Here is a 16,183-nt window from a genome sequence, read left to right as displayed (position 1 = left end):
ACCTTCTTAGTAAATGTATATCTCAAACCAAACCTTATCTGAATCACAAATACCTGGCGCCTCAACTAATTCTAATGGGGTGTTTAAAAAAAAATTAGTAGTCTGTAAATTTGGTTTACAGACGATAGTTTAACGTGACAACATCATAACAAAACATTGATGAAATGATTGATCCAGAAGAAAATGAAATATCATATTCGGCCTGAGACTGAGCCGTAATAGGTTTTTGCAACCAACCATTTAGGCATTAAAAATATTATATTCTTTGAGGAAGAAATTTTTTTTTTAATTTTTCTATCTTTTGTATGATAAAATCTACCTCTGCATACTTATGAATAAAATATAATAATATTTATTGAATTATCACTATTTTGTATGGATACAAAGAAGTGAAAAGAAATCTACAATTTAATTGATAAATTTATTTGCATTCATTAGTTCAAATATATTTATTACTTTTGTAGTGTCTTGGGCGCTGTATTTATTTTTACAAGTACAAAAATGAAGGTATCGCAGCGGCCGGGATTCGATCCGTCAACCTTGGGATTGGTAGTCAGCTATGCTAACCGCACGGCTATGAGGCCATATTGGAAACAATCGTTTCAGATGTTATATATATACCTATATTTATAAAAATGTTGTTTTGTGTTGTGGAAGTTTTAAAAACGTATGTAGTCCGCCATGTTTATTTCTTATAGTGGTAGGCGGGAAATTAATAACCGTACCGATTGTGCTGAAAATCGGTGGACGATCGTTAAATTACATAATATTAATAATTCAAACAATAAAAATATGATTGAAAAGTCAAACCGATGGTTGTTACAATCGAGTGGAAGAGAGATGCCACGCATGTGTACAATGAGCATAACAGGACATATCCGTAGTGGAACATCCGTAGTGGGATAATGTGCGTTACGGGACACTTTTTCGTGCGTGCAGCCGGCGTTCATAGATTTATTAGACGTCACGCCAAAAAAGATATAATTAAAAAAATAAATAAATACATATGGATGTGAGGTGTGTAAGTGTGATGTCATCAAATGTGCAACCACTTATTGGGGAAAAATGACATAACGCAACATAAACTATTACTGTTAGAGCCTTAAATTGCTACAAGAGAATTTTTAACATTTACCATTATTATTTCTTAAAGGGATTGGTAAGTTTCATCCCCGTACGGGTATTTACATAGGTATAACTAAGGACTTATCCTAAGGAGTTAAAAAGTAATTAAAAAAAACTTAAAACTTAATTCTATGAAAATAAACATTTATTGAGACGTAATCCAAAACAAGATTTTTAAAATAACAATTAATTACGTAGGAACTGACTTTACATAAGACAAATTATTGTACACTTAACTAAGTTTAACCAAAATCATTATAATAATTTATCATGACCTTACTCATTGGAGGGAGTGTCAGAAACTTCCATTCAATCTTAGAGTACTTAAATTTACTTGATAAATGGGATCACAACCTTAAAATTAAATGTTATCATTAAGAGTTACACCAATCTTGTTTATTTTTTATAAAGACAGAGAATTTCATTATAGTATCTTTGAACTGCTGTTCTAGGAACCCCCCATATGCCTCAAACGACTAAGTGAAAGTTAAAGACTTACGTTTTCTTAACTCTTCTTCTTGTAACCTAATCGTAACCTCTGAGGGCCAAAGCCGTCCCTCAGAGTGATCCTAAAATGCCACATCTTGATTTAGGGAACTCGTTGCCACCGGCGAGAGGTATAGCCTCCACCGGAGTGAGCCCCTCTCTCAAAGTCCCGCTTAAGTCCCTACTCAATGCCTCCCCGAACAATCCAGGGCTGTTGGAACCAAATTTCCAAACAACTAACCAGGACAGCTGAGAAGGCTACCCCCTCCACCCAGACGTGCGGTCACATTGTGTGGCCGGTTGCGCCAGCGCGCTCCAGTAACAGCGGCCAGAGACTGTGCAAGGCGTGCGGCTGAACAAACAAACTACGAAAGAATTTGTCCAATCTGCAAGCCAGCAACGCAGTGCCAGAGCGTGCCCCAGTTACTCGTTTACGCCACCTGCGCTGCGAGTGAACAAGCAGCCAGCCCAGAGTCCCAACAGTGAAGTTCATAAATTTGATTTCAAAACCCTGGAAAATTTTTTACATGCTACATTAAAAAACATACATTAACATGCAAAAACACACAAAATCCACAAAAAACTTAAATAATCATATAATTTAACAATTTAAGGTATACATAAAGTGACAATATACGTGAGGACACAACACATAGACATGCAGAAGAGAAAAAGTTCATAACAGCAAATTTTTAAAATTTTTGACAGCTTATCCTAAATTATGACAATTAAAAAAAGATTTTACAGCAAAATAAAGATAAAATTATATATTATTATGGTAAAAATTGTTTTAATATTTATTATATATTTTTACACCTTTCAAATTTATGACAAGAATTCAAATTCATTTTTAATTTTATCGACAAAACAAATAAATTATTTTTATAATGAATTACCATAATGAATTACTATAATCGTGAACTGAATGGTAATTTTTAGATGCTCTAGGTTTTGTGATTTTAAATATTTTTGCAGGATGATCGTCGTCTTCATCAACCAGAGGGTCCACGGATTTGGCAACCTCTTCTAGGTGGAAGTTAGAAAGCAATTTTGTAAAAGGTACAGTAAAAGTGAACTGTTCTAGATTAAGATAATTAATGGTTTCGAGGAGTTTACATCCTTTGATCTTATTGTAATAATGCAATATGTTTTGGGTATGATATTATTTGGATATGATTTTATATGTGGCACATTAAAATCACCAAGAATAAGACAATGGTTAGTGTATTTACTTAATCTTTCTTCTAAGAATAATAAATATTCATTATAATCTGCAACAGATGGTTGAGGTGGTAAATAAACGGTACAAATTAAGATTTTTCAGCATTAATAATTGTGATTTCTACCCATATAGCTTCAAATTTATGGTGATTCAAATTCATTTTTCTGGACTGAATGTGGAAAAATTTGAAAGTTAATGGCTATAAGGACACCACCACCGCTAGTGCAAAAGGTATTAACATAATCTCTTTGGAAAAAAATTGGAGTTTCAACAATGAATGAGAAGTCATGTTTCAGCTAAGCATATAATATAATAATTTACCGGATTTATGTTTTTAGAAAAAGAGATTTTTTTTTTTCTGAAGACCTCTTACATTTTGATAATAAATATAAATATCATCCGCGACTGGCACCTCCGATTGCCCTAGTAGATTGAACCATGGTGTTATTGTCAGTTTTATTTCTCTCCACGGTGACATCATGAGTGAATAATTGGTCGTTTTGTAGGCACCCATTGAACGTACTAATAAGGCAACCAGATGGCCGGAAAACAGTATTATAAATCCGAACATAATCTATCTCAGCAACGGCCACATAGAAGGAAGAATAAGAATCATATTTAGTTTTTAGTTTAACAACCTTTAGGTTTGATACCTTCAGTTCAAAGTTAATATGGGGTATTATTTCGTTATCTTAAACATCAGTGGCTAATCTTGAGATAGAGATATCCTTCATGCGTGGTCGAACTGGCTTGGCCACTGTTCTAAGGTTCACATTGTTGCGGACTCGAAGCTGGACTTTTTTTTTTTGCAGTCACGTACTTACTTACAGTTGAAGGAGGTGTCTCCTTGAGTTGGGTGCGTCGCCTGCACACGCTGGTGAAGCCGTCCGCGTGAGCAGGCGGCGGGGCTGCAGTTTCCTTAATGGTACTGACGCTGCCCCGTGGCTTGCTGACACTTGCTGACGGTTTTGTTGCAACGTTATGTGCTGCTTGAGCCTGGGTTCACGTGCGCCATGTGTGGCCGTTGGTCTGTGCAGGAACTCTGGAGGGGTATTTGTCCTACCTTCATAACCTGGCTGGAGGATTTGTTATTATGAGGAGAATGCCTGTTTGCTGTAATTGATGCACAATTATCACAGCAACGAGTATCATTTAATGATATCATGGTTCAAAGTGTGACATTCTCTTCTTTCAGGTCCTTTACTTGGTTGGTTAACACGTATATATTTTTTCTGCTAAGATTAGGACCATAGATTTTACACTCTCATCCTGACTTGTTCTCGTCAGGTTACCTGCCTTCTCGTTCAGTTTGGTAGTTTCTGCTTGAGAAATGATTGCCCTATTGTCACATGATCCAGAATCTTGATTTCTCAATGTCAGAGTGAAAGAATCTTTCTTTTGTTCTTCGTAGGCAACCAAAACATAGCTGCTGTATTAGTACACCTTACACATAAATATGATCCCTCTTGAGTATTCAAATTACTATTTGTAACTACACACCTCTCATGAATACATGTTCCACAGTCACTTGAACAAAAAATAAATTTTTTTTTACCAAAATAGGCCTTACTGTATACTAAACATATGTCTTCACTAAGGGGCATACACTTTGCCCTATTACACAAATGAGGTCAGATTGAACTTGAAAATCGTCACCAAAAGCCCATTTTCATGGGAGCGCTTGCGAAAAAACATCCACACTCTAGGAGAGCTTGCACGGTAATAAGGAGAGATTGCACGGTAATATATACACACACACATACACACACACAGTGTAAACTCTATATAAGGACACTTAACGGACTGAGCATTTTTCGGCGTTTATAGAAAGTGGTCATTAAATGGAGAGAAATAAAAGATATTATTTTACTATTCTATATTAATATGTATTTACTAATATAGTTTACATTTTACACACGAACATTAATATTCATACAAATAACAACATTTATTGCGTATAGTCTGTTATTTTTTCTTTGTTGTTCCATATTGTAGACACGGTAGAGCGGCTAAATACAAAGCATCTTCCAACATCACTGATCTTTTCTCCTGCATCTATTGAGCGTATTAATAAAACTTTTTCATCAGTACACAAAGATTTTTCTTTACTTGCCATGTTTACAGTTCAAAATTATGTAAGCAACTGCGATAATGATAACATGCAACAACTTGACAAAAGTCTAGTGACCGAGGTAAACATTTGCAAGTTCATCATACAAAAACAAAAGACAATATTTCTTAGAATCTTCGGTACGCCAGTCGAAGTAAACACGTGCTAGATAATACAACAACAAAACAGCAAACAAAAGAACGTACACAGCTGCAGTTATTATCAACCTCGGCAACTTAGAAAGTACTGCTTAATGATTTTTAATGCCGTATTGTTGTCGTTAAATAGAGTGAGCGTGACGCTATATAGAGTGTATTATTGTATAGAAAACAAGGTAAACCAACCAAAGTCAAGCAATTTTGACGTTTTAAGGAGTTTGTCGTTAAATCAAGTGACATTATAAAGAGTTTACACTGTATAAATAAATAAATATATATATATATATTTTTTTTCCATAACTGAACATCAAACTGAGAGCAGTTGATAACCCAGTAAATTATAGTTCCTAATTTAAAAAAAAAATTCTTAGTTTTTGAATAGTAGGCATTTTTTCAAAAGTTTTTAAATCCTATCCTGTATCAAATTATTAGATACTGTGACTTAAGAGTTTTGCTGCACAATCATAAATAACACTACTATTGACAACAATTAAAAAAAAAAAAGTGCTATACTTTCTGAGGAAAAAGTTCTTTGCACGACTTATGCGACAACATTTTTAATCAAGTAACTTCAACAAATTTTCTTTGGTTACTTAGCAAGTTATTTACTTTAATTAGCCATATTTCCAAGTAACATTTTTTACATTTTTTACAGTATGATTTGTGAAATTGACCCAATTAAAATTTTTTTGCAGCATAACTTTACTCAAGGTGGGGATTTAAAAGTGCCATAACTCAAAAACTATAACACTTGTTGAGTTTTGGTTTTGTGATTCAGAACAGTAATTTACTGGCCAATCAACTGTTCTCGGCTTGACTTTGAGCTGTGGGACAACCTGTATATTATATCGAAAACAATGGTTGGCTGATTTAAACCATGCTTCAAACCAAATAGATTTTTTTTAAATGTATTTTTAAATAGAATATATTAATAAATTTTAATGAACGGTCTGATTCCACTCTAATAACAACAATAGTTTGCTCATTAATGTTTCTTGTGATTTACAGGAACAAATAATTATGTTCTAATCAAGATCTTATCATTTAAATTATCTGAATAAGTTGAAAATTATACCCAGCTAAAAGAGGAAATAAATAAATTGATTATTAAAAAAAATTCCTGTTTTGTGGGAAATCAAAGTGTATAAACTAAAATAGACTAATCCACAACAATTTCTCCTCCGGTTACTCGCTCAGGCACAGATTCAGTGTGGGGGGGAGGGGGGGGGAGCTATGGGTGCAATGGTTACCCCCCCCCCTCCCTTACCTTTTCTGAGCTTCGACCAAAGTTCTGAATTTCAACTCGTAAAAAAATTTCAGTCTCTCACCATTTGAAATTTTTGTTTCAAGTCCCGAACGAAAATTCATAAATAGAAAATATTTTGACCAAAAGTTATATATAATTACTAGCTGCCCGACCCGGCTTCGCACGGCTATACTAATGGAAAAAAATTAAGCCACATCTCCCATATACAGTAATGGTAAATAAAAAAAAATTCAGTGAAAATTTATTACAATGCTGTATAATGTACCGGAGAGAAAATGAATAGCACCGATGGTTTCCCGACTTGTGCACGCAACGTACAACTTATGTACCCGTACTTCGCTACGGCAATCTACAGGCAGATCACTCTTGCGCCGCTCATTATACATGCCCCTCCTTGTGGGTACGCCACTGCCGCGCGATGCCCGTTGCCATGGAGACGCAGAAGGCATGAACAATGCAAAATCCTGTTCTCATGCAGACAAAGTACCCACTGTTGCCTGGTTTTAACCACCCATGGGATCTAATTTTCGGAAAATGTCATCCTGCGTAACATAAGGAACATTACTGTGAAGTTTCAAGTCTGTAAAATATATATACTTGAAACAAAGGGCAATAAAAAAACAAATTAAACACAGAGAGAGGAAAAAAAACAATAGTTTAGGTTTGCGATTTAAAGTGATAAAAAGTATTTAAATACTAATTGAACTCTTATGAGGGTACTGATTGCTTCGTTGTTAATATCACATGGGTGTTTTTTACTTGTATGGGAAAATTAAGAATGATAAGGCATCTAGTGCGTGGCAACAATGTTAATAGGCAATAGGAAATAAACTTCTAGCGCCTGCGGCTAGTGATGGGCAGAACGGTTCACTTTAATGAGCGGTTCAGAACCGGTTCGTTCTTCGAAGTGAATCGGTTCGTTGATATGGTTCTTCGGTTCATTTAATTTTTTTTTACTAGAATTTGAGTTAACTGCGTACTTATCGCAATTACGATGTATTTGTACTATGAACTTAATTTTTATAGAAGAAAAAATTTAATTGCATAGCTAACCAATTAAAAATATTGCCATTATTGGACTGCAATTAAACATATCTGTTGATTAAGCCCAATAATAAAAAGTATATAAGTACTAAGTAGTAATAATAAAGATGTACTAGTAACTCAATATATATATTTACTAACTATTTTTAATCGTAAAATGAAAATAAAATTGAATGCATATTTGCTCATGATGTGAGAATTATAAATTGTATGTAGAAAAATCCAATTTAGAGGCCTCTCGTGGGTACTAGAGCAGTTATTGTCACTATTAGTTGACAATGTATCCGCAAGAGGTCAGCACGAATGGCAGCGACGAGCAATGCCATGTGAAACTAAAGAGAAAGAACCGTGATAAGAAGGAACCGATAGCTTTGAAAACCACGAGCACGAGAGCCGGGCAGGTCCTTTGTGGAGGTGAGTGGACGAGTAAAGAAAGAACCGAGAGATTTGAACCACGAGAGCCGATAATTCCGTAAGAGCCGAGCAGCTCACATAAAAATATATCAATTTATTGTTAGTTAAAAATTTTTGATGCACGTGTAATTGAAATAAAGTGAGGAGATTTGTTCAGTAATCTACTTATAAACAAATAAATGCTTTTATTAAAACTGGATAAAACAAGTAATAAAAAGCTAAACAGGGGATGAGAACCTTGTTCATTAAAAAAGAGCGACGTGTTGAAGGAGTGGGGGAAGGGACGGAGGCTTTTAGTCACAATTATGTATGAGTCACGTGCACTGAGAAAGAAGGAAGAGGAAGAAGAGCCGTGATCGGTGAAAGAAGGGAGGGGAAGAAGAGACGAGACCGTTCACTTGGCCGGGAAGGGGTGGTGAGTTGTTTGGAGTGGGGATTGGTTCTCCCCTCTCCCACTCTAAAGTGCGGAAAATAACCGAAGAGCGGAGAGAACAGAGAAAGAGCCGAGAACGCGAGAAGAACCGAGAGCTATGTGAATTGCACGACGCATGGAATCGGGCAGCTTGTGCGTTCGACTGAGCTAGTGAACCGCGGTTCTTTTTTCAAGAACCAGTTCCTGAGCATTCCTCGAGGCGAACCGGTTCAATTGAGCGGTTCGTGAACCATTTGCCCATCTCTACCTGCGGCATTGTCAACACACACTTCGTACGTGTACTGCATGTTGTATGTAACCCCCTCCAACGCATTTGATTCTAAATTGGACTTTTAGTAAGGATCCCTAATGTTATTGATAATATAATATAGCCTATATCCTTCCTCGATAAATGTACTATCCAACACTGAAAGAATTTTTCAAATCGGACCAGTGGTTCCTGAGATTAGCGCGTTCAAACAAACAAACAAACAAACTCTTCAGCTTTATAATATTAGTATAGATGTAGACTATAATTGGAATGGCAGTTTTATTACTAACATACTGGTCTGCATTAGCTTAAACAAAAAGGTTTTAAATGTTACTTTGTTGCTAAGTTGCTGTTTTTTATATATAAGCACTCTGGCTGAAAGATGCATTAACATGCTTTTTAACATTTAATATCTCAGCGAATTTCAAAACACAGATGTGTATTTTGTTTTTGAGGCAGACAAAGTAATAGTAACTTTGGATTGTATTGACAGTGCTAGCAGTAATGATAGTGCACTCTCCTCGGCAAAGGAAATTGAGATCTTCACAGAACTCGCTGAGCATGAGTAAAAAATTTAAATAAACAAAGTGATTGTTTCTTGTTGTTTTGTCTGAGACAGCCATGCTGTCAGTCTTCGAGAGAGACCCTTCTCCTTGGGACAGATTGCAGACATTCCAGCAACAGCAATGTCACTGGTTGTACCCTTCCCATTCCCTCGTGGTGTTCAGGCTCGGTGATGTTGGGAGCATACTATATGTACTTAAAAAAAACTGTTTGTAAATGCAGGTTAATTGAATAGTGGTATTGGTGTACAATGCAGAATTTTTATGCATATATCGTTATGCAGTAAAGAATTTTCAGTCAGTGTTAGTTTCATCGCTTCAGTTATATGATGGTAAGTATGGATACCTAAACTGCAGAAAGCATAAACATCCTCTTTATAATATTTAAATTCTGGCACAAGCTCATCAAAAATAATTTTAATATTCTGTAATGCAGAGTTGAAAAATATAAATTTTAGAAAAATTTTAACTATCTACCTTATTGAAATAAACTGCATCAATATATAAGTATTAAGAATCCAGACTTCCAGGAACAAAATAATTTAAGTCCATTTACAGTAATAAACGAACAACTTTTTATAAAAATAAAATTCATAAATAATTGCTCAATCAGCAATGGCCTCATAATGAAAAATGGATTTAAAAAAATTCTAAAGTGGACTTTATTCTTAAGTATCATAATAGGTTCTGATTTTTTTATTTCTGAAAATTAAGTTTTATATAATTTTTTTTAAATTTTTAACACTGAGGGTTGTGAAGGCTTGTGCTCTCATCACAGACACTGCACAAATCCTATTTTCAACATTAAAATAAAACAATACATAATTAATCTATAGTTACAGGAGCGGGGACTTATTTTTTGGGATTTTCCTTCTTTTTCAGACTTCTTATTTTGGCTAGTTATTATAGTTTCTTTGTTATTGGTAAAAATAATTACTTTTATTTTTTAGTTGCTAATTATATAAATAACTACAAACCCAATTTTTTGTTTCACTCTCACTGCTCAACCTTCCAGAGCAAGTATTTTGATCCACACCTGCACTCGTAAACCTGACATCCTGCAGATTGGTGTGTGAAATCCTTCCTCAAAGAAATGGTGACATTTTTATTTTCCTTGTTTGCTTGAGACCCTGAGTATGCATGCTATTGAATGCTGCCCAGGGACCCTTTGCATGGAGTACCTGATCCACAGGACATTTACCCCGTCTAGGCGATGCAACAGTAATGTGAGATGGAGGAGATAAGTGCTGGGTCATCTTCCCTCCTCCCCGCCGCTGCATCTTATGAGTAGCAAGTGTGGTGCCGAAGTTCATATTCCTGCCAGTTAGCGCATTGGCATCACTCTTCAGCTTGTCTTTTTCTGGGAATGTTTTTGCCAAGAATTTCGAAAAACTCAAAATTTGACTTTTTTATCCAATTTATTTGAGAGTTACAGACATCACACCAATATGTGATTGGCATCAAACGATTCTGCACACCTTCATCTGTTTCTCATTTGTATTAACTATCATGTAACACATATGTGTGCTGCCAAAGGAGCAATATTTCAGAACTCTGCAGTAGTTGGGAGTGAAAATTTGTTGCATTTAATTTCATTTCGTTGAGTATTCCCAGATATCACAGACATAAGTTTAGGAAATTCAATTTTTTTTATAATGATTTGTGTGACCAATTATCATGATTTGTGTGTCCAATTATCATCATTTTTGAAGCAGTAGGTATTTTTTGAGATGCATTTCCCTAGAAGACTGTATAATGGCATTAAATAGGAAGTTACATTTAAATTATTTTATATTAGAATTATTGCACATTTATCTTTGTACAAAATAAAGTTGCACTGCTGCCAAGTTTTACTGATTTTACGCAATTATTACTGGTTTACTCTCCCAGTTAGGAAATTACGGTCTATTATTTATTTAGTACCGAAACCGAGAAAATTAATGACATGCCTGAAATGTGTGTGTATCAGTATTTTGTTCAATAAATCTGGCTTCTATAACAGGAAGGTAAAGGTTTTGTAAAGTAATTAACATAAATATAAATCCTGAAACTTATTTTAGTATTTTAAATATTTATTGGTTTGCAAGCCTTTATTTTTAAATTATTCAAAATTAAATTGTTTAAACCTGAGACTTATTTAGAGCATTTTTAACATTTAATGGTTTGCAAAACTGTATAACTAAAAAAATATTATTTAATGAATTAGTTTTATAGTTACTGTATAGTAAATAGTTTTATTTTGTGGAGTCTAGTATTTGGCGTAAATTTTATCGCATTTGTTTTACACGTGTTATGTTGTATGAATTTGTGATTACTGATAGGTATGCAAGGGAGTTGGCAGCACTGAGGTTGTATACATGCATGGTTATAATATCAGACTTGTGTCTCCCCTGGGTTCTTTATTAAAAAGCCTTACAGTATCCTAATTAAAAATCAAATATCTCAATTAAATGAAGGAAAACATTGCAAAATTTCATACAGGTTACTAAAATGATTTAATAAAACTCTGTACAAAATTTTATTAAAAATTGATACATTTTTTTAACTAGTGCTTACTCTTAAGTTTTTTTAATAATAACACTATTACACCAGATGTAAAATAAATAGGTTTCTAGCATAAAACTCCAGCATCATATTTACCTAATAACTTTGTGATTGTTTAGATTTACAATATAAAATGATGCTGTTAATCAGCAACAGGAAAATAAAGTTCTGCACAAGAGATACAATGAATCTTTTATGAAACTGAGACTCTACACTGTAAATCTTAAAGAAGTAAAATTGGTGTAAACTGTAAGCACAGTAATATTGTGTGAAAGTATAAGAGTTTGTTAAATTTCAAGCTACATTTTGAAAAAATTAAAAAAAATATAAAACACCCCAGACACCCATTTTATTAAGTGTTAATGGACCAGCACAATGAGGCATACCCATTTAAAAATGTCATGCTACACCACTGATATGCATAAAGTATATAGGTTGGTAAAGTTTGCAGACTTTCACTACCATTGTTTCAATTAGCTAGGCTTATGGGTTTTAACTGCATTACGGTTGAAGAAATAATCTCCAACTTTTTGGTTGACATTGCACTCACTCACCATCTTCAGGGTAGCAACCTTAGTAGGCAACTGCTAACTTTAAGATGGCGACTGCAATCCCAGCTGAAACATCCAAGATTATTTTTTCAACCCAGAAATGGGTAAAACACACTAGTCAAAGCCAATTCAATTAGTGGGTAGTTTCTTAAAAATGACCCAAGCGCGCGCTCTCTCTCTCTCTCTCTCTCTCTCTCTATCTCTCTATCTCTCTATCTCTCTATCTCTCTATCTCTCTATCTCTCTATCTCTCTATCTCTCTATCTCTCTATCTCTATAATTCACACTAGTATATTGATGCCTCATTTATTTACAAATTTAATCTGTCATTTTAATAGAACTTATAATTTTTGTATAGTGCATGTGATACCAAATAGTTTTCTTTTGTAGTGCATATTATATTTCTCTGTTATGCTTTGTAGAATTAAAAATTCTACAATTCAGATATACCTTACAGTTCTGAAATTTATGAAAAATGTCAATTTGCCTAATTCACATCATTTGAAAACCTTTAAAGTAATTTAAATTGCAGCCTTGTTAGCACACTGAGTGGTCTATGTAATGATAGTAAACATGGTGCTTGTCTATTATGTATCGCTACTGTATCGGAATATGCTCTAGTGCTAACTGGAAAATAATATCTTTTGAAACATGATTGGTTGTCTATGATGGTTGTGCTATTATGGATTTTAAAAGTTTTATGATTGTATTTTTTGTGATGTAGACTTTTGAACTCTTTGTGGCTAAAGTTTTGTACATTCTTGTTTCCTTGATTTCAGTTAGCCAAAATGCAGAGTGCAGATTATGACATGTTTGAGGATGCTGATGAACTACCCATGTTCTATGATGATGCTTTTTCTTCAGAAAGTAACTCCTGGGATGAAGATGAATTGGTACAAGGATTTGATATTAGGGAACTATTTGAACTCTGTGTAAAACCAACCTCTATGGATGCATTTGACCACATTGGTATTCTCTTGATGTGGTGCTTGATTTTTAGACTGGCTACTCAAACAGGTGAGTTTTATTTTTTATTTTATCAACTTTTGTAAAAGCAACAATGTAGAAAATATATTCTAGTGTGTAGGCTGGTTGGCTAGTTAACAATGAGATAGCATAGCCAGATTGGTACACTCCAGAAACTAAGGCTTTTATGTGAAACAATTTATTCTAAAATAAACCCCCGACAAATAAAGAATAATAATTGCATCAAAATCATGCTACTGATGACTGCCCAGTTTTTCATTTAGCTTATGAACCACACATAAATCAACTTCATTAATCCCACATTTTTTATAAAACAGATTATATGGCTTTGAGCGCACTGTGGGGGTTGCCACTAATTGGTTAATATTGTTATTTGATTTTATGTTTATAATTTCAAATGTTGCTTTTCAAGCTCTTTTTGGTCATGGTGTATTGTTTTTAATATTTTAAAAAAATAAAACAAACATTTGGTAAATGTTTTATAAAGCTGGTAAATTTAGTCTTAAGAGCCATTCAGGATGGCAATATGGGTGATGTACTCCAGAATGAACTAGAAAGTTAGTCTAATTTTTAGTTTAAGTTTTTTAGGTCTTTAAAGGTATATGGCAAAGAACTTGGACTGGGTAAAAAGTTTCGCGCGCTTAAGCAGCGGAGAGGGGAAGGGGGGAGTGTGGTGTGTTTCATCAGTCACGCCCGGGAACAGCTGACTGAACGTCACACGCGCGGATGCCTTTGCTAATTCTGTTAACACCACAGACTTAGATTTTGAATTAAATGTTATGGGGGGTGTGGCATACAAGTAATGGCGACCCAGAGTACTTTTACTCGTGTACGAGGCTAAAGAAAATGTTAAAAATATGATAACGCAGAGTGAAAATGGAGTGTCGTGTGTTACGAGGCCATTCACGAGTGCAAGGAAACGCGAATTTGGCCTGGGATATCACTGGGTCGGTGGTTATACCCAGTACTGAGCCCTTTATCGATATTCGCTATGATTTGTCAGGCAAGGCTTTGCGAGGCATGTCTTTAGGTAAAATTGCAGGAGCAGTTTTCTGTTTCGTTTTAGTAAAACATTGGCAGTCATCGCAGCAGATACGCAATCACTAGCCCATAAGGATTTTTAAGAATTTATTAACCCCTTTAAGTCTCTGGAAGAATGATTGCGACATATTTTGCCTGTGAAAACTTTCTCAGTGCGTAGCTACGTGGACCGCAAGTTCCAGTTAACTGTTGTGTGGAAAACTTGTTCATTTGAATTGTAAATTTCAAAGCTTGGATGTGAGATTTGAACTTGGTAGGAGTTATATATTGCTGCTCACACTGCAATATAAATTGTGGACTATATGTACCTTAAATTTTTTTTAGGCTAGCATGTATTTAATTGGTAATTATTTTTTAAAAATTTTAGTTGTTTAATAATTGCTAGTATGTTGATGTATATCACTTTGTTACGAGTTTAAAGGATAATTTTAAATATTTAGCATGCTATAATTTTTGTTTTCCTGTGCACACGGCATGGGTAATAATTTTTGTCATGTATATTTTAGTATTTATTTTTTATATTTAAGCTGTAGCAAATTAAATCACTTAACCAGCTCCCACCTTTGTATAGAGTAACTTGTAGTCATTTTCAAGAGTTTTGCTTGCATTAAAATCACATGAATCTAAGTTAATTTTTTTTGTCAACTTCTAATTACTACATCCTCCTTACATTTTTTGGATGCTGTTTCTTTTGGTAAACATTTTTTTTGTGCTCTCACCCGGTCTAACGAATATGGAGACATTTTTAATTAATTTTGATGGTTTTGATGCCGCATAGGTAGAGTCCTGATTTTATGGTGTTATTTTTTGATCAATTTCATTTTAAAAATATGAGATTCCGGTGTTATCTGTTTTATTTTTAGTAAAAGTTAAAAACCATCGTTTATTAACAAAACTAAATAAAACCAGCATTTTATAACTTACAAGAAACATAAATATACAACAATATTCAATACAAAAACAGCAACTCAAAAAGATGTATTTTTTCTGTGCTTATCACTATCCATTTACATTGACTGAAATGTAAGCATTGTCAGACTTTCAGCATTTTCTGGTTAAAGATGCTGCCTACGATCACTAACAACTAATGAATAATTTGAAAATGAACGTTCGCAATCAACATTAGATGTAGGGAACCAGATTGCCTTCAGTCCTGCATGGGAAAAGTCACTATAGTCACCTTTCAAGGCACACAATTTAGGTAATATCAACACATTTGTTTTCTGGGTTTGAAAGCTCCTCTTCAATTATTTTCTTGAACACTTGATACCCTTCCATAAACACATCAGTGGGAAGTTGAGACATCTTAGGCAAGTTTTGGATGTGCTGACTAAAGTCTGAAGTGTGTATATTCATCCTGCTTACATTTCATGGATTGAAGAGTCCATCAATTGCTTCAAATGTTTTCCTTGAGGGGTCATTTAGAACAAGTTCAGACAGTTTGTTTTCACATTTCTGGGCTGTCAGCTTTAGATGCAGTGTCACCTTTGCTTGCCCAAAAGTGGATAAATGACTTATCCTTTCATTTACAGAAGATGAGAAAATACCCTTGCTCAGGAGATCAAACTTATTTTGAAGATTCTTAATTTTGGACGCTAGCATATGTGACACGTTTTATGATAACACTATGGGTTGCCAGCAGCATTTAGCGATGGCCAGTCTCTACACTATTTCTTTTTTTCCCTCTCTTCTCTCCTGTTGATTTTTTTTTACTTTTACATCTGAAGATCTACACCTTCGGTAATAATAAATAGAAGTCACGACCGAAAACTATTACTTTGATTTGTCGCGTCAAAAATGGGAGGCTCTACTGCAGAATAAAACCAACAAATTATTTTGAACATGGAAGAAACTAGACTAGTGTATGGTGCCGTAAGACAAGGGTATGATGCAGTGATAAATGCAAGCTGTTAAAACTTACAAATTCCTTGCTGCAAGCAGCATGAATTGCCCATGCTTATGTGGATAGCAATGAAGAAAAAGAAAAA

The 16,183-nt window shown here is 34.5% G+C and overlaps 1 protein-coding gene across 5 annotated transcripts in view; it reads left to right on the top strand.

Moving 5' to 3' along the window:
- Window positions 1–16,183, top strand: part of LOC134529451 (protein-serine O-palmitoleoyltransferase porcupine) — a 71,002-nt gene that overhangs the window by 12,017 nt on the left and 42,802 nt on the right. For 4 of the 5 annotated variants that reach the window (XM_063363559.1, XM_063363564.1, XM_063363565.1 and 1 more), the window contains exons 2-3: window positions 2,587–2,670; window positions 12,947–13,184. In XM_063363559.1, coding sequence (XP_063219629.1) covers window positions 12,956–13,184 — 229 coding nt within the window. In that variant the 5' untranslated portion in view covers window positions 2,587–2,670; window positions 12,947–12,955. Of the gene's footprint in view, window positions 1–2,586; window positions 2,671–12,946; window positions 13,185–16,183 lie in introns of those variants that run through there. The other variant, XM_063363561.1, reaches the window with a different exon arrangement.

This window comes from Bacillus rossius, chromosome 2, assembly GCF_032445375.1.
Source record: "Bacillus rossius redtenbacheri isolate Brsri chromosome 2, Brsri_v3, whole genome shotgun sequence".
Lineage (NCBI taxonomy): Eukaryota > Metazoa > Arthropoda > Insecta > Phasmatodea > Bacillidae > Bacillus > Bacillus rossius.
This window is presented reverse-complemented; position numbering and strand designations above follow the sequence as displayed.